General features: G+C 34.6%; 1 protein-coding gene across 1 annotated transcript in view; it reads right to left on the bottom strand.

Moving 5' to 3' along the window:
* URI1 (URI1 prefoldin like chaperone) overlaps window positions 1-23,367 on the bottom strand; it is a 61,227-nt gene that overhangs the window by 14,831 nt on the left and 23,029 nt on the right. The window contains exons 3-4 of the mRNA XM_068992433.1: window positions 12,106-12,184; window positions 10,921-11,056 (exon numbers count right to left, since the gene is read on the bottom strand). Coding sequence (XP_068848534.1) covers window positions 10,921-11,056; window positions 12,106-12,184 — 215 coding nt within the window. The remainder of the gene's footprint in view (window positions 1-10,920; window positions 11,057-12,105; window positions 12,185-23,367) is intronic.

The following is a 23,367-nucleotide window of genomic DNA, read 5'->3' as shown; positions in this document are numbered from 1 at the left end:
AACTATAGCATTTCAAAAGTATAGATTTGGTATAGTTATTACTTGTTTAGCTGACAAGACTAGACTGCACGTTATTTCTTCAACAAATATAACCTAATATTCAAAGTTCTCACTAATTCAGACTCTGTAATTTGTCCAGAACTAGCTATACAATCCTTTGCACTAGCAATAAAAGGAGAGACTGACAGCAAAATTAACAGCACAGGTTCTGAAGGGTTTAAACTGTGAGGAAAATCTAAAAGCTCTTAACTGCAGAAGAACCATTTTCACATAAAGATAAATGATACATTATTCCCTACACAGGACCAAATACTTAGTTAACAGTTTATGGCATTATATGTATTTGAAAACAGTAAAATTATAAATGTAATAAAAATTATTTGCAAAGCCTAATAAAAGTTACAAACATTCACAAAAGCAATCTTCCTACCTAGCCATATACTCATATGTACTGAACAGAATCAGGTCTGTAAAGACAAGTCTCTTCTGTATCCTTTGTGACTACTCCATTCCAATCTCTTTTCTTTTGTGCGCTGGAATTTTTCAATATTCTTTATTCAGTCTCAATAGGACATGCCCCCTGGTGGAAATGTTCACAAACCTCTGTATAGAATCTCTCCTTAAACCAGCTCAAAGCTCCATACTTCTGCTTTAACACAGATTGAATTCATATACTTAGTATTTACTTTTTCCCCATAAGAAAGAAACTTTTAAAGGTCTAAGGACAAAGATAATGAGAAAGGAGACAAGGAATATAACAGACAAAGAATATCAACCAGGTTTTGGAAACTGGACACCTGGTAACTGACTTTTGTGCAACAGGAAAAGCTGAAACTGCCACAGTTGCAAAGCTGCAGTTGTAGGACTTGGAGAAGACCCTCTCATGGTAGTCACTTCTGAAGGAAAAGGTGAACTAAAAACAAAGATCTGAATTAAAGTGTGCATCCCCCCAAAGTATAGCCAAGTAATCATCCTTCTTGAGTTACCAAAAGATTTACAGCCTAGAGTGGTTTACAGGAATTATGGCGAGGGGTGAAGAACTAAGAAGAGAACAGGAAACGTCTTGGTGAAACCAGCATACATACTGAACTCTGATACATCCAGCCCAGTTCTCAAACACTAGGGGAAGATTAGAAAATTCTTTTGTAGGATGCTAATTAACTCCAAGACTGCTGATATTTTATCAATCTCTTAATGAGCAAAGCCAGTATGCGACTTTTAACTCCTGACAGAAAAGCTGCTACTCAACAAACTGCCCCACACACAGTCTCCTAATAGTGCTTAACTCTTTAAGAGTATGAATGGTTAGGGACTTTCCTGGTCATCCAGTGGCTAAGACTCCTAGCTCCCAATGCTGGGGGCTCAAGCTTGATTCCAGGTCAGGGAACTAGTTCCCATATGCTACAACTAGAGATCCTGCATGCCACAACAAAGACTGAAGATGCTCTATGATGCAACTAAGAACTGGCACAGCCAAATAAATAAATAAAAATTTTTAAAAAGGAGTATGAATGGTTAGCCTATGATCACCAAATGTTTGAAGTCTTCACTACTAATGTGAAAGAAAAAAATTAACTATGAAAGGAATAAAACCAAAGGCAATGTATGAAGAAAACTTTAAACAAAAAAACTCTAAAATCCAAAACAACATTTTATATTTATGAAATCAGAATAGTACCTACACCAAAGAAACATTCAAAGGACAACAAACAAATAAATGAACAAACAAAAAGCAGAGCTCCTGGGAATTAAAATGTATAGGAATTTAAGAAAAAACAAACAAAAAAAAACTCAATCCACAATTCCAAACATAAAATAGAAATAAGATCAAGTAAAAAATTTTAACAAAGAGATGGACAACAGGAGAGAGAAATTATCAAAGAAATAATAATAAATATTTCCCAAAACTGTAGGACATGAATTTCCACACTGAAAGGTCCCACCAAACACCTAGCAAATGAACTTTAAAAGCTCTACACGAGGTATATCACAGTAGCACTTCAGATCATTAAGCACAGGAACCTAAAATTTCTAAAGTGAAAAAACACAGTCACATACAAAGGAAAGTGATGGCATCAGATTTTTAAATAGCAACACATAAGACAGAAAGTCTTCAAAACTGTTTCAACTTTGAATTCTAAATAGATGAGTTACAAAAAGCAGTACAAAAAATATTTGCAGACATGCAAAATTTCAAAAAATGTATCTCCCACACACCTTTCTAGAAAATTACTGAAGATTATCCTCTGGTGGCTCAGACAATAAAGAATCTGCCCGTAATGCAGGAGACCCAGGTTTGGTCCCTGAGTTGGAAAGATCCCCTGAAGGAGGAAATGGCAACCCACTCCAGTATTCTTGCCTAGAGAATTCCAGGGCCAGAGGAGCCTGGCCAACTGCAGTCCATGGGGTTGCAAAGAGTTGGACATGACTGAGTGACTAACACACACACACCCCCTCCAACAAAATGAGTAAAACTTGAAAGGAGATGCTATGGGAATCAAGAAATAGGAAATAAATAAGAGGCAAAGATATGGTACAGTGATAAAGGAAAAGACTAGGAAGATAGACATTCTTTGAAACTCAAGATGGGAGCAAGTACAAATCAAAGCAAGACTATGAAGGACTCTAGTACAGAGGTCTCCAAGAATAAAAGTGTTTGGCTGAATTAACAATAGATATATAACTTATGCAACAAACAAAAATAAAACAGTAAACTTCAAATGAAAGGTTGTTCAAAAATGGAAATGGAATTACAGTTAAGCATGAATGCTGAGCAAACAAAAATTGTAATAAAAAATACTAAAAAGATTGATGGACAGGGAGAAGATGATGTAAATGAATTACATGTTATCCTTCAATTATAGGTAGGCAACTAATAGATACTACATAAAATTGGAAAAAAAGAATCAAGAAAACAGAATATGCAAAGTACTTGGAAAGTATACATAAAAAGAACAAAGCAAAAAATTAGCTTAAACACTAGATGAAATATCTCTATGGAGTGAGGACTAGAAGCAGAGAGGTACACAAAAGGATGCTACTTTTTCATTATTTTAAGGTATATGATGTTTTAAAGCTATCTACATTTATTATGTAGATAAAACCAAAAGTCAAAAATTTATACTTTATAACAAAATATCAATGCATTTAAGATATACCTCACTGAAGATACTAAAGAATACACATACTGCCTCGTAAGATAAATCACAAAAGTTTCTTACCAGCCTATTATCTGCAATACATATTCCACATACACTTGTTTTTTCAAATGCCCAATTTTCATCATTCATCAGAAAATCTTAAAGGATACAGTAAAAAGGAAAACAAAGTCCATTCAAAAGAACAAAATAAATCTCCAGAAACTCCCTGAAGAAACAGAGGCATCAGATATACTAGAACAAGACTTTAAAACAACTGTGTATATGCTCAAACAGCTAAAGAGAAATACAAATAACTAAAGTGTGAGAGTTGGACTGTGAAGAAGGCTGAGCACTGAAGAATTAATGCTTTTGAACTGTGGTGTTGGAGAACACTCTTGAGAGTCCCTTGGACTGCAAGGAGATCCAACCAGTCCATTCTGAAAGAGATCAACCCTGGGATTTCGTTGGAAGGAATGATGCTAAAACTGAAACTCCAGTACTTTGGCCACCTCATGCAAAGAGTTGACTCATTGGAAAAGACTGACGCTGGGAGGGAGTGGGGGCAGGAGGAGAAGGGGACGACAGAGGATGAGATGGCTGGATGGCATCACTGACTCAATGGACATGAATCTGAGTGAACTCCGGGAGTAGGTGATGGACAGGGAGGCCTGGCGTGCTGCGATTCATGGGGTCGCAGAGTCAGACACGACTGAGCAACTGAACTGAACTGAAAGTAAATTTTAAAAACAATGACGACCCTGTATGCAAGACAGGAAAAAAGACACAGCGATGTATAACGGACTTTTGGACTCAGAGGGAGAGGGAGAGGGTGGGATGATTTGGGAGAATGGCATTCTATCATGTATACTATCATGTAAGAATTGAATCGCCAGTCTATGTCTGACGCAGGATACAGCATGCTTGGGGCTGGTGCATGGGGATGACCCACAGAGATGTTATGGGGAGGGAGGTGGGAGGGGGTTTCATGTTTGGGAACACATGTAAGAATTAAAGATTTTAAAATTAAATTAAAAAAAATTAATTAAAAAAAAAAATACATGAAGAAAGTGAGAACATCCACAAAGTGATAGAAATTATAAAAAGGAACCAAACAAACTCTGGAGTTGAAAAATATAACAACTAAATTCAAAAATTCACTACAGGGTCAACAACATATTTGAACAAGCAGAAGAAAATCAGGATCAGTGAACTCAAAGATTAGACATTTGAAATCATCAAGTCTAATGAACAGAAAGAAAAAGAATGAAGAAAGTGAACTGAGCCTAAGGGATTCATAGGACATATCAGATAGATTAATATGTACATTAAGGAAATCTCAAGAAGAAGAGAAAGTGGCAAAGGGATTATCTGAAGAAATAAAGGCTGCCAAACAAATTCTAAATTTGCCCAAAGATCAACAAATCAATAAATTCAAAAACCTCAACTAATTCCAGGTAGAATAAACCCAGAGACCCACACCAAGATACATAATCAAACTTTTGAAAGACAGAGAATCTTCAAAACAGCAAAGACAAAGAAAATCATCACAAGAGATCTTCGTAACAATATAAGCAGAATTCTCAATAGAAACTTTGGATGTCAGAATTCCAATAGGCTTAAAATGCTGAGAGAAAAAACTCTCAATTGAGAATCCCACATTCATCAAACCTGTCCTTCCTTATTGTTATGCCTGCCCTACGAAAAACTTAAGGGAATTCTTCAGTTGAAATGAAAGGACACTAGACAGTAACTAGAAGCTACACGCCTCTGGGAAAAGCAAACACTGGCAAAAATTAAAAACAGTATAACCATCATTACAGTTTGTAACTCCACTTTTTATCTGCTACAGGATGTAAAAGAGAAGTGCATTAAAAACTCATCATAAATCTGTTAATAGGTACAAAATATAAAGGTATGATTTGTGACACTGATAATACAAAGAAGGAACAGAGCTATACAGAAAAGTTTTTCTAAGTTATTTAAGTTATAAAGTGAAAGTCGCTCAGTCGTGTCTGACTCTTTGCAACCCCATGGACTATACTTATACAGTCCATGGAATTCTCCAGGCCAGAATACTGGAGTGTATAAGCCTTTCCCTTCTCTAGGCATCTTCCCCACCCAGGGATCAAACCCAGGTCTCCCACATTGTAAGCGTATTCTTTACCAGCTGAGCCACCAAGGAAGCCCAAAGTGAAAGTGCAAGCTGTTCAGTCATGTCTGACTTTGCAACCCCATGGATTATACAGCCCATGAAATTCCCCAGGCCAGAATATGGAGGACTGAAGTTAAGTTGGAACCAATTCAAAATACATTCATTGTTACAACTTTACAATGTTGTAAGTAATCTCCATAGTAACTACAAACAAAATACTTATAAACCATTAACAAAGGAAATGAGAAAGGGGATCAAAACACATTACCACAAAGAAAAAAACCCAACTAAACACACAGGAAGGCAATAATGAAGGAAATGAGATATATAAAAGCTGTACAAATGACATATCAAAAAATAACAAAATGGCAATACTCTATAAAGTTACTATAAACGTAAATGTATTAAACTACAATATGGAAGGCACAGATTAGGAGAATGGACAGGCACATGAAAAGATGCTCATCATCACTAATTATTAGAGAAATACAAATCAAAACCACAATGAAGTACCACCCTCACACCAGTCAGAACGGCCATCATCAAAAAGTCTACAAATAACAAATGCTGGAGGGGATGTGGAGAAAAAGAAAGCCTCCTACACTGTTGGTGGGAACTCAAAACTGATGCAGCCACTATGGAAAACAGTATGGAGGTTCCTCACAAAAACTAAAACCAGAGTTGCCATATGATCCAGCAATCCCACTCCTGGACATACATCCAGACAAAACTATAACTGGGGAAAAGTACATGCACCCCTAAATTCACAGCAGCACTATTTATAATAGCAAGACATGGAAACAATCTAAATGTCAATGGACAGATAAATGGATACAAATGCATGAATATACAATGGAATATTACTCAACTATAAAAAGAATGAAATAATGCCATTTGCAGCAACATGGATGGACTAAGAGATCATCACACTTAAGGAAAGCAAAGAAAGAAAGAGAATGACAGATACCACACATTATCACTTATATGTGGAATCTAAAGTGATTGCAGCCATGAAATTAAAAGACAATTACTCCTTGGAAGAAAAGTTATGACCAACCGAGATAGTATATTCAAAAGCAGAGACATTACTTTGCCGACTAAGGTCTGTCTAGTCAAGGCTATGGCTTTTGCTGCGGTCATGTATGGATGTGAGAGTTGGGACTGTGAAGAAGGCTGAGCGCTGAAGAACTGATGCTTTTGAACTGTGGTGTTGGAGAAGACTCTTGAGAGTCCCTTGGACTGCAAGGAGATCCAACCAGTCCATTCTAAAGGAGATCAGTCCTGGGATTTCTTTGGAAGGAATGATGCTAAAACTGAAACTCCAGTACTTTGGCCACCTCATGTGAAGAGTTGACTCATTGGGAAAGACTGTGATGCTGGGAGGGATTGGGGGCAGGAGGAGAAGGGGGTGACAGAGGATGAGATGGCTGGATGGCATCACTGACTCGATGGACATGAGTTTGAGTGAACTCCGGGAGTTGGTGATGGACAGGGAGGCCTGGTGTGCTGCGATTCATGGGGTCACAAAGAGTCAGACACGACTGAGCAACTGAACTGAACTGAAACTAAGACACACATGAATATAGCTATGAAATAGAAAAAGCCTTACAGATATAGAGAACAGACTTGTGGTTGCCAAGGGAGAGGGGAAGTGGGGGAAGGAGTGATTGGGAGCTTGGGATTAGCAGATGCAAACTATTATATACTGGATGGATAAACAACAAGGTCCTACTGTACAGCACACGGACCTATATTCAATATCCTGTGATAAACCATAATGGAGAAGAATATATGTATGTATAACTGAATCATTTTGCTGTATAATAAAAATTAAAACTTATAAATCAACTATACATCAATAAAATTTTCAAATATAAAAAATACAACCTAACAACAGAGCCTCAAATATATGAAGCAAAAAATGACACAGTTCAAGTGGTTCTACAATAAGAATTGGAGATGTCAACAAAGGACGATAAAGGACAAAAGAACCACAAAGGAGACTGATAAGGAAATAGGACCTTAATAATACTATAGAACAAATAGACCTAACAGATACATTCAGAATATTCACCCAACAGGAACAGAGTACCCATTCTTCTAAGGGAAACAATATTCTCTAAGACCACATGATAGGTCACAAAACAAGCCTTAAACCTTTTCACAAGATTGGAAAAAATACTTTGTATGGTTTCAATCAAATGAAATGAAACTAGAAACCAACAACAGAAGGCAAAATGGAAAATTAACAAACAAGGAAATTTAACAAAACAATGAATGCGTCAAAGTAGAAATTATAAAGGAAACTAAAATATACCTTGAGATCAACAAAAATGAAGACACAACAGATCAAAATTTACAGGATGCAGAGAAACCAATGCTAAGAGATTTATACCTGTAAACAACCTACATTAAAAAAAAATCTCAAATCATAATCTTATATGCTTTAAGAAACTTGAAAAGTATAATAAACTATATCCAAAGCTACCAGAAGGAAGGAATAACAACGATTAGAGTAGAAATAACCAAAACAGAGACAAGAAAAACAACAGAAAACAATCAACAAAATTAAAAAGCTGGTTCTTTGAGAAGACCAACAAAATGGATAAGCCTTTACCCAGACTGGCAAAGAAAAAAGAGAAAGAAGACTCAGATGACTAAAACCATAAATAAAAACAGAGATGCCTTTATACACTCACATATAGAATCTGAAATGAAATATGCAGTAAACCTGCAGAGGAAGAATAAAAACCTGAATCTTAAGTAAGAAGTATATCAATTAAAAAATTAAAATGGTGATAATACTACTTATTTTACAGAAATAGGAATATGAAAGAATAATAGTTAAATGCCAACAAACCTGATAAGCTAGATGGACAAATTCCTGGAAACATATAGACTACTAAAACTGAAACAAGAAGAAACAGAAAATCTGTGTAGTCCTAGAACAAGGAAGATTTAATTAATAATCCAAAACCTTCTAATAATAAAAGCCCAGAACAGATGGCTTCACAGATGAATTCTACCAAACATTCAAAGAGAATTAACACCAATTCTTAAGCTCTTTTGAAGCAGTGCAGAGGAAGGAATACCATCTATGAGGACAGCCAGCCAGACACCAAAAGAGAACAGGTATGTCTCAACAGCAAACAAAATTTACGGTCACATAAAAACCTGTACAAAAAGATATATAGCAACTCTATCTGTAACTGCCAAAAATGGAAGCAAACCCAAACATCTTTCAATGGATAAACAGAAAACCTGTGTACATGAATGTAATGGAACACTATTCAGCAATGAAGTAGTGTTTATACTACTACCTTTTCATATACAGAACAAACTGGATGAGTCAGTCAGTCTCAGAAGGTTATCTAGTGTGTGATTCCACTGATATGGCATTCTGGAAAAGGTGATAGAGACAGATCAGGGGTAATAGTATATGACCATAAAAAGGAAAACACAGGAGAGTTTTCGGTGTGGTCCTGTGTCCTGACTGACTATGGTATATCCTGAATCCTACTCTGCTTCCTGATTGCAGTGCTGGTTAAACAAATCTTTAATCACAATTAGTTGTAACTAATAAAACAGTATACCAAATAAAATGCCAACTTCACTCTAATCATTTACAAAATTAGAAAACTAAGAAAGCTGCTCATATTCATGTTAAATGACAAAATGCCAGACGTGAGCAAAAGGGTAGGGCACTGAGCTTGCCATCTTTCTTTTAGAAATCCTCTTCCTCTGAGTTACTGCCTCTGAATCCTCTTACTGTTGTTCTGTTAAACCCATTTTATCCTTTATTTTTAATATTTTTTAAACATTCAATGACCTCCCTTCACCTTCCCCCATTACCCTGTTGACCCTGAGGTAAGTATGTTTAACCTGTTATATTTCTTCTGCCTTAAGAAAAATAAAGTATCTTTCTTCAGTTCAGTTCAGTTCAGTCGCTCAGTCGTGTCCGACTCTTTGCGACCCCATGAATTGCAGCACGCCAGGCTTGGCTTATATTAATGAAAGAACATTTTTGATAGATGAGAGCTCTAGAATAGCAAAATATTTTTTGGTAAATCACTTTCTAGTGTTAAATACACTAGATATGCCTAAACAATTTCTTCAATTATAAATTACTATAAAACTGTGAAGAAAACAACTATTTACAATTCATTTACCAAAACAGATTCTCAAACATAATTTTATATATATATTCCAAAAAATATTTTAGATAAATATTGATCCCAAAAGTCATTGCTTTGGTCACTTCCTAAAACTGTATTTAACACTAGAAAGTGATTTACCAAAAAATATTTTGCCATTCTAGAGCTCTCATCTATTAAAAGTGTTCTTTCATTAATATAAGTCAAAATGATCCTAAAGATTTCTTTGCTGAAACATCCAAATGAAAATCAAAGTGAACAAATTTCAAAAGATGTACTGATTTCTTATCAGCAGTTTCCCCAGTAAATACAGCAAGTCTTCACCATTAACAAAGACCTTTAAAGAATTATACCCATTCTCTTGGCTCTAATATACATGACTTACTTTAATGTGGTAATGCCAAAAGAATTATCATTGCCAGGAATTATACACAGGCCAAACAATACAATTCTGATTAGTGTCACAAAGATCAAAATATGTATCAATTATAAACTTATAGGCTGTGACTTGCAATTAGTCTCCAAATATAGATTCCAGGATTTCACTGAGTAAATGAGTTCTCCAACTAGTACCCACTCATATATAAGTGAAATAATTTCAGCTTTAGAAAACTCGGCTGTTTTCTATCCACATGACCTCATTTAAACAGCAGGAGCCTCAAAAATTTGTTTTCAGAGACACATTTAAGTAGAAGAGTAAAAAGCAGGTATGGTGATATTATGCTATCAATTTAAGTATGCTATTACAGAAATAAAAACATGTATTAGATATTAAACAGACCTAATATTAAAATGCAACTAAGTTAGAGCCCAAGTGAATCAAACCAACTAAAAAATGTATGGATGGATATACATAAACCAACAAACACTATCTAAAGAAAACTAGAATGACCTCAATGAAATGAGGCAGAAACCTCAAACCATTTAAGTTGTGATGTTGTAGACAGCATTTCTCCACACCTGGCCTTTTCTTCTGTAAAATGGAAACATGAGTTCTTCCAAACCAAAACACATGTTTAACAATTGTTTCTACTTTGCAAATAGATAGTTATCCTAGTCCAATAAGTAGGAACCAAATTCCTCTGTGTTCTCAAGTATTCCGGGGAAAATTAAAGTCTTGAAAAGCAACTAAAGCAAACCAATTATAAAATATAAAATGACCCAATTCTTATATCTATCCATCTGCTATCTACAAAACCATGTGTGATGACTTTCACACCTGGTAATTTCTAAAAACATGCTAATGTGGGTGACATTTCCAACCCAGATGTTCCATTCTCCAGTCCACATTTTGAAATGCTGGATCTGCTCAAACTATCTCCAATTCAACAGAATTGAAAATAGCCTGGAGACTTGTGACACTTATCTAATAAATCAGTTCAAGGTACTGTTAATAACAAACAGTCCATCAGCCTGGCACTCTGTGAACCAATAAATATCCAGCAAAGAAACATCATTTATAATTAGTACATACGTTCTTTCCGGTGCTCAACTAAGCCAACAGCCTGCTTTGCTGAACATTTTGCAAACCAATTGTCCCCAAGTAAAACAGTGACTTCATTAGTATGGACAAGTTTTCCTGGCATGAAGGCAAAGGGGCCAAATGGTACCTATTGTTCAAAAAAAAAGAGAAAGAAGGTTAAAAAAAAATTAAAAACACTAAAAACTACATTTTATGAAACAGCATTAAAAGCTCTGTGTGGAGATCTTTTTTAAAAAAATCTCCTCACTGAGAAAAATAAAGTGTCAACTTCATGGACATTTAACATTATAATTTCACTAGGAAAACCTTAGAAAAAATTTAGGTTAATTTATCAACATTAAAACAAGAAAAGAAATGAGCATATTTACAAGAATAGCTTTCAGAGAAATCAGCGTTGCTTCCAAACATATTTATTTTTTGCTCAGTCATAAATCTAAATGAAAGCAAACTAGAAACAAAGTATTAATAAAGACTAACTTTGATTTTTTCAACTGAAAATTATTTCTGAGAAAATAGGGTCTTTTGGGGGCAAAACAGGAATTAACAAATAAAGAGCTTTAAAAGGTTTACAAAATTTATGAAATATTTGAGCTGGTATAATAAAGAGCAATGTATTTTCAAAATATCTGGTCCAAATTAAGAATACAGTCTTCATGAAAAAGAATATTCATGCAAAGAATCTCATTCAGGGCTCACAAATAGAATGATATGTTGATATGAAGATCTGAATATTTAAAAAACATTAGCAGCACCTTTATATATATAAAATCAATGTTCTAGGGTTTAATTCTCCAAGATACACAACATTATGGTCTACTGCTGCTCTGGTTAGCAGGAAATGACTACATGCCATATTTCTGTTGTACTTAGTTTGCTAACATAGTAAATTTGCATACCAAATATGTCAAATTTTATGCTAACATTTATGCCATTTATGTCATCATAACATAATTTAATATAAATCTAAAAAAGGAAAAGAATACCAACTATTATCACAATTAGTGCATTATTATAAAGTAAAACAGAAACCTTCCTTACTATGGTAGTTATCTCTGATCTAGTCCAAGGAGTCAACTTGTAAATCAATACACATAAAGCAAAGAAACACCTTTTTACTTTACAAAGTTAACTTTCAAGAAACAATATTCTACTTTAAAAGAAACATATCAAACATACCATGATATTATAAGACAACTTATCAGGCAAAGTACTGAGTCTTTCTTGAAGAGCATTATAGTCATTATCTACCTTCTTCCTGTTGACAAAAAAAATACCAAATACTATATTAATACCCAAATTAATGGTTCCTCAAGTAGGCTACGTATCATAAGCTAATCAAAAACCTAATTTCAGCAATTTAAAGATTAAAGTGTTTTTTAATTTTGAAATCGTGTTTCTACAAAATTTAGCAATGGCATTATTCCACCATACACTTATCAAAGAATTAAGACTCTCAGCTTTTAGATGCAGAACACACATATCTTGAGAATTATTGTTCCCTAAAGTAGAGGATCACCTGAACTAAAAAAAATTTGGAAATTAAGGGAGACAGTAAGTTTGGAGGGAAACGGGCTCAAGATGAAGGAAGAAGAGAGCTGAGAAAAGCTTTTAAGAGAATAAACACTGGTTGTGAAACAGAAATCATCAACACAAAATCTGAGCAGATGCTTCAGTCTGTCCTCCTCAGAAAACTTTGGGTTGAAAAATCTGGAGTCATCAACTCTTCAGTTATTCATACTATGTTACTGAGGTCAGAGAGAATCAATCAGGAGCTAGAAGAAGTTAGGTAGAGGTACTATAAAAAGTATTTCCTTTGGGCTTTGGAGTCAATTCCATGTTATATATAAACAGAGCTACCTGATAAACTAATTTCAGATCACCAAAAGATATAAATCTGTAGGAGCAGAAATGGTGATGTTTCTCCCACACTGTGAACCATACTCAGTTCTCACAGCTGCTGGAACTGAATAGCCCTACACTGAACTTGTCTCAAACCTTCTGTGGATATGTGGTTTCCAAAGGGTTCCCTGCTAGGCTGCAGGCTGCAAGCAAAACCAGAGCACTGAAATTTTTTAAAGCAGAGGGATGGTTTTCTCAATTTAAAAAAAAATAACAAAAACAAAAACTCACCAATTCAGCAAGTAATTTAAAAGAACATGCAGAAATTATCAAATTAAAATTAGGATAAATTGCAGTATAGATAATCACTCTCCAGGTAATCAAAATGACTGTTCATGGAATTGGTTTCAGTTTACTCCTTAGCTCCCCTAAAGCAACAAACATAATTAATAAAAATCATCTTATTTAGTCTTAAAAATATCAAGGAATTTCACATATTTTAATTCATAGTAAAAATATTCCTGTAGTAAATGTCACATCAATATTTTCCTCTTTACAGAACAGATAGCAGAAGAAAAATGGGAAAAAACCACACATTTAAGAGAAATTAGATCCACGCTATTAAGGAGAGGTAGCAATGACCTTAATCTAGGTCTCCTGACCAGTATTCTATCAAGCAAGCCTTTTCATTTTTAATCCTCAAGTGTTTTTTAAAAACTTTCCTCTCAAATCCCTGTATATAAATAAACATAAAATGTTTTTATTTAAGGCAAAAGTCATCTTTCTGGATATTTTTATATGAATAAAATGGTAGGAAATTTCAGGAACAGGCCTATATACCAGAAAGAACATGGCTTCGAAGTCAGACCAGAGGATCAATCCCCGCTCCACCATTTAACAAATTAATCCTAGACTTGGTATCTTCAATGGTAAAAAACTGAAATAATACCTATCTCACAGATTCAAAGAGGACTAAATATAAATGGTTTAACACCTTGCCCAGCACTGAACACCTAAATACATTGAGCCTTCAATGACCCTTTTCCCATGAAGTATCAAAAACACCAATTCTAAAATTTGAAAGAAAGACTGTATTACCCACTAAGATAATTTCACTATGTAAAATTCATTCAATTTGATACAAATAGCACAACTTACTTAAAGACAGTATAACTAAACCTAACAATTCAGGAAGCTTCTAGAAACAGGACTGCTGTGAGCAATAAATGGGACAGTTTGGAAGAACTGAAGTGACACAATGCCTGAATACGGTGAACTCATTAAATCTATAAATACTAGCAGTTTTACATAAGTAATTTGGCAAATGCTTAGATGACTAATGTTAGTTGCTAAGTTGTGTCCAACTCTTTGCAACTGCACCACGCTGCTCTGTCCACGGGATTTCCCAGGCAAGAATACTGAAGTGGGTGGCCATTTCCTTCTCCAGGGGATCTTCCCTATCCAGGGATCAAATCCAGGTCTCTTGCACTGCAGGCAGATTCTTTACCAACTGAGCCATCAGGGAACCCCTAAATGTTCCTATTAATTGTTAAAAAGCTAATGTTAAAGTTAGCATTCAATATGTACTATTTTGGTAAATACACCTGAAAAGAGGGGCAGGTTTCTAACAAAACATCTCTTTTATATATTAAAAGAACAGAAGACTCAAAGACACTGCAAGAGGTCAATGTCAGTATTCCAAAGCATATTCAGTTTTAAACTAAATCAATAGTTCTCTCTAGAAGAAAAAAACTGTGGCCATATTGGAGAACAGTAAGATCGGAGTTGTTACTTCTAAATTTTTAATTGTTTTCTAAAAATATACAAAGAAAGGAAAAGATAATTTTAAAAACAGCTCGTGCAGAAATCCTTTTTGAAGGGAGGCAAGCAGAGTCAAGCAGAGCCACTGGAAGAAATTATGGCTTAAGGAACTCTCTCCCCGAAATTCACACTAGAGGAAATATTCAGGGTCAAGTGCTTGGTCAAAAAGTTATCTCCAAATAGTCCCTCCTCTAATACTCTAGGCTTAAAAAAAAATCCCATAGAAGATCACAAAGCCTATACAGCAGAAAACACAAAATGACTCTAAGAACTAATGTGTTATGGACAGTATCTTTGTACCAAAATCTGAATAGACTTTTTTCTATTTTACCACTCAGAAATATATAACTAAATTTTTGGAGACTGTAAAATATGTAGTCAAAGAAGCCAACTGCTTAAAGTAACTTTTTTTCAGATGAAAATAAAACCCATATGTAGTTAGGATAAATCTCTCAAGCCTACTTATTTATTCCATTACTAGATAAGACTTCCTTGTTTGGTTTCACCGTATCTGATCCTTACAGATTAGGTTCAACCTTCAATTCTTAATTTAAAAGAATTACCCAATAAATAAGATATAATTTTCACCAAACATCCTCATGCAATGTTACTTACAGAAAATAAGAACTACAGCACTATTATATGGCACAGAAGAAACTTTCATAATCCTCTCCTAAATCTTGCTAATCATATGCTATAAGCCTTCTGAGACACACCTAAGATTTTTATTAAAGAGCAGCAGCAAAAAAGGACATAACTGCAAACTAGCCTTAACCTTAAGGATGAAGACCAGGACAGATCTCATGAGAAATATCTTACTTTCATAAGGCTGTAAAAAGTATGAGAGAGCAAGCTAAATGACATGTACAGTCAAGTATTTACAGGTGGAGTATGCAGATGTCCACAATTTTCTTTGAAACACATCATAAAATAATGGACTAAGGGTTGAGGTATGGATAGCTATGTGATCAAGTTTCATCTATATAATTCTTTCAATTTTTCTGTAGGTTTGAAGATTTTCATAATAGAATATTAAAAAGGAGATGGGAGAAATATGAAAGGAACTCTTTAACCCTCTTCTTAAATGCATGGCAAAAAAGAAAACCTTTGTAAAGCAAAAGAAAAAAAGTTCTACATCCCATGTTTGAGGCAAGTTGAGTAAAGACTCCAATTTCCAGCTTTCAATAGTAAAAACAGAAAATAAAACAATTCACTGAAACAAAATTTGTTCATTTTTCTCTTTAAAGTATGAAGTTGTAACAGGCAGAAAGTATTGACATTAAGCCCATTTAAAAAGAAAAAAAACTCCTATCATTCTCTTTACCTACTATTCTAAAACAAAAAAGGAGAAAATATCAAGAGATGCCTAAAGGGAAAAGAAGGAAAGGGGTTTACATTAATGCTAATATCTAAGTTGACCTGGGATAGAGTTAATTCTTTTTTTGTTAATTTGAGAAATTATAAAACCCAAAGATTTTAGAATATATATACAATTTTCTTTAGAAATGATTCTTAGTCCATCATACCCACTCTGAAATGTCCTATTAAGCATCCAAGAAACCTTTGTTTCAATTCAATTCACCATTTATTGAGCGCCTGCTCTGCAACCAAGCATTATGCCATATGCTGCAGGGATCATCACTCAAATATAGCATGTCTTTTTTCCTTTTTTTTTTTTTTTGCAATGCTTCTCCAAGATCTGCTGGCTTGATGGATGCCTGGGTTTTTAACCTCAAGAATTAAGAAAACAGAGGAATGCTGAATTCAGGCATGGTAAAGAGAGAAATTTTTCTCATTTCTAAAGAATGGAATGACTGAGTTTTTTTAAAGTATCCTCTTAAACAGCATAAACAAATTATCAAGGTTATATTAAGCAATAAAAACATTCTTGAAAGAAGGATCTACATGTAATTGATGGGAAATACACTTTTAACCATTTAAAAGTATCTGTACTAAATCAACAGCATTTTTAATGGTCATGGCAAAACAAATTACTAGTAAGAGAAATGACATCTACTATAAAATTCAGGCAATATGGTCACATATTCCTTTATCTCAACTCATACCTAGGAGACATATCAGAAGATGTTGATGAAATAATCCATGTTCTTTATATTTCGAGTCCACGAGAAAACTTTATTTTTAGAAATAGAAAGATGAACCTAAATGTAAAAACTTAGTAATTTTTCAAAAGTTTAATGAAACAAAATTATCTAAACAGAGACAGATGCATCTAACATTGTATGGCTGCTACTGCTTAGTCGCTCAGTCGTGTCTGACTCTGCAACGCCATGAACTGCAGCCTGCCAGGCTCCTCTGTGCATGAGGATTCTCCAGGCAAGAACCCTGGAGTGGGTTGCCATGCCCTCCTTTAGGGGATCGTCCCAACCCAGAGTTCGAACCCAGGTCTCCTGCATTACAGGCAGATTCTTTACCAGCTGAGCCACCAGGGAAGTCTTAACATTCTACTAGATTTATTCAATTTAATTTTTCAGCAATGAGACAAGAGAGTACAATGAATATACACAGCAAAGGTGGGACAGGGGAATTTGTTTGTGCCCCATACCAATAACCATGCACATGTAACTTGAGATTTGTCAGTTTACCATAGGTGCCTGTTTCTTTATCAGCCTTCTTTTGCTCTATGAATAAAATGAGACATGAATTCAACATAAGAAAGGTTAAAAGTTACAAAAATACATTACTCTAAGTATGAAAGAAACACTCTCAAAGTGCCCAACTGCTTTAGGTGATGAGTTTAGAGGTAATTTTTATTTTATTTTCTAAATTTTCTACAACTGATACATATTTCTATAACAAATCAAAAGGAGGAACTTACAAGAAAAGATGACTTTAGATATGTTAAATTTATAACTGACTTAAGCTTTGAATATGTGCATCAGTTTCTACTTAGTCTAACATAATTTGTAAGTTTTGTCATTTCAACTTGTTTTCTATATTTTATTCCTAAATTGCATTTTAGAAAAAAGTAAACTGTTGTGTGTTGTTTTCTTAGAACTGCGACTCGTAACTCTTTATGGCTACTGATACCTATGAAACACTGATAAAACCTCTAGATCCTTTCCTCATAAAAAGGCCCTGTATTTTACATCAATTTCAATAGAAGCCCACTCATAAATCCCTTGAGGTTACTATTTGTTTCAAGAGGTCTTATATGACTAAAAAAAAAAAAAAACAGCAATCCTGGCCTTGAACCCAGCAAATACTTAAAATTCTCAAAATTATTTTTAACTAGTTCAATTTAAATTTTTTTAAAAAAATGGGAAAACTGTCACCAATGTGGTCAAGAGTTCAAAACAAATTAGTAAAAACATTAAACTGTACACAAGCCAAATTTTTTTTACAGCTTACATTTTCCTTAATCACACACTGATACCAACACCTCCTTTTGTCTCAGTACATTAGAATTTAGACTTCTGTATCTCAAAAACAAAGGCTTCCCAGGTGGCCCTAGTGGTAAAGAATGTGCCTGCCAATGCAGGAGAAGCAAGAGACACGGGTTTGATCCCTAGGTCAGGAAGATCCCCTGGAGTAGGAAATGGAAACCCACTCCAGTATCCTTGCCTGGAAAATCCCACGGGCAGAGGAGCCTAGTGGGCTAAAGTCCATGGGGCTGCAGACAGTCGGACACGACTGAGCTACTAAGTATACATATCTCAAAACAGCGTGAACTCATGAGTGAGCCACCTCTCAGTCAAGCAGTACTGTTGTAATATTTAACCTTCATCCTCACACAGTGCTGTGCTTGAAAGTTTTATTGTAGGCTGCTCTCATTGTATAAAAAATAAGCAAAACTGAATGGAAAATGAAAAAACTCAGAATGCAAAGAAGTGTAGTTTTCAAACCTAAAATGGTTAACACAAAGACGAAAAATCATGAGGTAGCCAAATCAAATTGAAATGTAGCCTCAATCAGATATACCAAAATACTCACTGGACTTAAGCTGATTCTGAGAAATTGTGAACCAAATAAAGTACATGGACACTGGAAACACATCATCAAAGACTATGTTCTAAATGATGAGATGTCATTAGGGATTCTTTTTATAATACTTTATAATACTCTCTGGGAGGAAAAAAATTCCCCTATAACATATAATTTTGCCTTTTATTTTCAGAAATGCTTTAACTATCAAACTAGTGTGGTTTTTCCAAAAAAAAAACAACAAACAAACATAAAGGCTAGGCAGGGGACTCCTAGAAGTAACAAACTGCAATTACAGTTTACAAATCATTAACTCTTTGAAAAGAAAAAAGCCTTACCCATTTATAATTTGAAATTTGTGACATAAACACACATACAGAATTAAGAAACTGAAAGAAACAAAGTAAAATGTTTTCAAGAGAGGGAGAGAATTTAGCTTCTCCTCAGAATTATGAGAAAATATACCTTTATTCTTTTCTCATTTCAACCTTTTTATAAATGTTTTCATTTTATATACAGAATAAAAAATTTAATACAAATTTTGTTTCTTAAAAAATCATTCTTAAAACATTCAACTTGAATATTTTTGGGGGGGATCTTAATTTGCTTTGAAACATTACACACAAGAATTTCAAAACTTATTTATTAACATCCCAAACCATGTATTAACACATGACATCAGAAAAAAGATAATAATAATTTTAAAAACTGTATTTTTTGGGTCCAGTTTCTCTTGAAAAATAACAAATGTCATGTCTGCTTTACAATCTCCTTCTCAAAGTTCAAAAGCTTCAGAATTTTTATCTCCAAATTTATATTTTTCCAAAATTAAACATCTTAGCAACAAAAACAGCTTATTTAATGTTTTCATTTAAGTCTGCTTCAGGTAATTTCATAGATAAGTTCACTTAATACTTAAAACTCTCTTAAGATAATCTGCAGTAAACAAGACTTTTTAAAACAATTCACATGCATATAACTTATGATTACAAACAATGCCTAAGATATAGATGATTTCTATGTGCCAGGCATCACATACCACATTTCATTTAATTCTCACAAATCAACACAGGTAATGAGACTTTTTTCTGTGGAATATGTTCAACAGAAGTCATCTAAAGTGCACTAAAAATGACCATAAATCTGTTGTCAATCCACTCACCAATAAATGGAGTCTATTTCCCCTCCCTCTGAACCTGGTCTAGTTTTATGAGTTCCTTTGACCAACAGAATGTGACCTGGCACCTTCCATTCTTGCTGTCCTTGTAGCATCATATAAAGTAAGCCAGATAAAAAGAGCACATGGAAAGTGAGGCCCAGCTAAGCATCACACACTAGCCACCAGACTTGCAGGTGAGGCCATTTTGGGGCTGCAACCACCCAAGTGAGCCCAAACAAAATCAGCAAAAAACAACAGAGGTAAGTTCAGTCCAATATGCACAACCAAAGAACATTATACAGGCAAATGGTTGTTGTCAGTACACTTGGAGTACTTTTATTAAAGAATAATAAAAAATGGATACAATAGCTTAGTAAGGATGTATTTTGAGTTGTAGAAGTCATACTCTATCCTGTGGTCAATATTTATTTTTAAAAAAATAATACCAAAAAGTATTTGGTAACTCTAAAAATTAAGACATCTGACACACAATGTAGTTCATAGGAACAAAAAAAGTAACTACTGATTAAAAACATCTCAAAAATATAGTATTATATAGTGTGATGAACAGTGTACAGTTTGATTGCACTTTAATCAGAGTGGGAGTATAATATATATAAACATGTGGAAGAATATACACATACAAGAACACACATGCATGCATGCATACATACATACAGGCATATATACATACAAATATACATCCCTTGTGCAAGTAATTTCTGCAAAGATTTGCAGGGAACTGGTAAAAATAAGCAGTTATTTACCAAGAAGAGAAGTGAGATTTTCAAGAGAAGAGGGAAACTACATACCATTTATACCCTTTTGTACCTCTTAAAGTTTGAACTATATAAATATCAGTTCAGTTCAGTCATTCAGTCATGTTCAACTCTTTGCAACCCCACGGGCTGCAGCACGTCAGGCCTCCCTGTCCATTACCTACTCCTGGAGCTTGCTCAAACTCATGTTCATCGAGTCAGTGATGCCATCCAACCATCTCATCCTCTGTCATCCCCTTTTCCTCCTGCCTTCCATCATTCCCAGCAAAAGAGTCTTTTCAAATGAGTCAACTGTTCGCATGAAGTGGCCGAAGTACTGGAGTTTCAGCTTTAGCATCATTCCTTCCAAAGAAATCCCAGGACTGATCTCCTTTAGAATGGACTGGTTGGATCTCCTTGCAGTCCAAGGGACTCTCAAGAGTCTTCTCCAACATCACAGTTCCAAAGCATCAATTCTTCGGCGCTCAGCTTTCTTCACAGTCCAACTCTCACATCCATACATGACTACTGGAAAAATGTTCCCTTGGTATCTCTAATTTTCTTGAAGAGATCTCTAGTCTTTCCCATTCTAATGTTTTCCTCTATTTATTTGCATTGATCACTGAGGAAGGCCTTGCTATTCTTGGGAACTCTGCATTCAGATGGGTATCTCTCTCCTTTTCTCCTTTGCCTTTCACTTCTCTTCTTTTCTTAGCTATTTGTAAGGCCTCCCAAGGCAACCATTTTGTCTTTTAGCATTTCTTTTTCTTGGGGATGTTCTTGATCACCGCCTCCTGTGCAATGTCACGAACCTCAGTCCACAGTTCTTCAGGCACTGTTGTCTATCAAATCTAATCTCTTAAATCTATTTGTCACTTCCACTGTATAATTGTAAGGGATTCAATTTAGGTCATATCTGAATGGTCTAGTGGTTTTCCCTACTTTCTTCAATTTAAGTCTGAATTTGGCAATAAGGAGTTCATGATCTGAGCCACAGTCAGCTTCTGGTCTTGTTTTTGCTGACTGTATAGAGCTTCTCCATCTTCAGCTGCAAAGAATATAATCAATGCGTTTCAGTATTGACCACCTGGTGATGGCCAGGTGTAGTCATGATTTCAAATGTTTTAACTTATATTTTAAAAAGTTAATATGGAATCCTTTAAGTCTCTAAGATGTATACTAAAATGTGTCCACATGGAATGATCTGCTTCAGATTCACGCCAAAATAGTTGAGAGATGGGGGAAGAGAGTAGGATGCACTGTTTTGAAAGGAAACAAACAGTGCAGATGAAACCATGAGTTGACAATCACTGAAGCAGAGTGGTGGATACATGTGGGTTCAGTACACAATTCCGTCACCCTTTGAAACTCTTCATAATGAAAGTTTTTTGAACACAATAAAAGCTTAACAATACCACTCAGTAAACCATTTCTCCATCAGGATAAAAGATAAGGGTGTGAACACAAAATATTCAGGAATATTTACAAAGCTTTGGAGGGTTTTTGATTTTTCCTTCTTTCTTCATCTAACAATGAGTTTAAAACTTTTCAAAAAAGATTTCAGAGTTACTGCATTTATAAGGGCCAGTCTGGATAGTCTATAGACATTATCTCACACTTGATCTTCAAGTTAATCACTTTACAAGAAGAAAACTTAAGAATCTTCATAATTCACCCAAGGTGACAAAGTTAGAAAATGACAGAATTCCAACATAGGTCTGTGCCTCCAAATCCCTCCATGCTCTTTAGGAAAGAATTAAAAGGATAAAAAATTACAAATAATCTACACAGAGTTATCAGCCCCACATGGATCAAACACTAGGAAGTACTCTGACATTTTAATAAGAAAATAGTGTATGGATTTTATAATGCCTTATTTCCTGAGTAAAGTAAAAAGAATTACATAGGAAAAAAGATGTACCTAAAAATTTTCTTAAATCTTCACTAAATTGAAAACCACTACTAGCTCTAAAAATGTTACACAAATTCTCAACTATTAGGCTCAAACATTTCCTGTTTATCTGTTATTAATTAAACAAATACTATAAATGTCTTTAAGTAAAACAAAGTTCTGGGATCTGAATTAATTTTCTCAAAGAGATTTCTGGGGGCAGATCTCATTGCTCTGGATGATTTTTACTCCTTTTCTATAAATATTTTTATTTTGTGTCCTACATTAAAAAAAAATAGGATTATCTTTGAAGGGTAATATTCTAATTCATTACTCTTCCCTTTAAGAATTTTCTAAAACTGCACAAACAAACATAAACATCACTAGCCTAAGACAACACTTCAAAAACATCACATATTTTGCTCCTCCTTATTATATTGGTATGTACTCAGAAAGAAGGGGAACTTCATTACATGAATTGTATTTTAGACTATAACACCAAAGGTTAGTGAAAGGCAACATGTTTTTAAAGGTAGTGCATGAGACATCCTTAAAAATAATGTCTCTGTTTTGCTTCCTATCTCTAACCAACTAGCACAGAATTATTTTAATTTCCCTGTTTAGTGGCCAACTATGAATTTTTCCAAGGGTCCCTAACCTCCAAGATCTACTGCTTGATGAACTGTGGCAGAACTAATGTAATAATAATAGAAAGAAAGTACACAATAAATGTAATGCACTTGAATCATCCCAAAACTATTCCTCCTACCCCTAGTACATGGAAAAACTGTCTTCCACGAAACTGATCCCCAGTGCCAAAAAGGTCAGGGGTCTGCTGAATTTCTCCATAGCAGGGTCTTTCAATTCCAAACAGCAGTATAATACTGGCATATGGTAGAAACTCAATCATTGTTTCTGGAATTAAGATAATAAAAAATCACAAGAATTCCACAGCACTCCCAAATAGCAATTTCCTGGCTTTCAGAGCAATGGAGACACTTGGTTTCAGTTTTTTAATGTAATAA

Source organism: Capricornis sumatraensis, chromosome 20, assembly GCF_032405125.1.
Source record: "Capricornis sumatraensis isolate serow.1 chromosome 20, serow.2, whole genome shotgun sequence".
NCBI lineage: Eukaryota > Metazoa > Chordata > Mammalia > Artiodactyla > Bovidae > Capricornis > Capricornis sumatraensis.
Note: the sequence above shows the minus strand (reverse complement) of the source record. Positions and strands in the feature narration are given on the sequence as shown.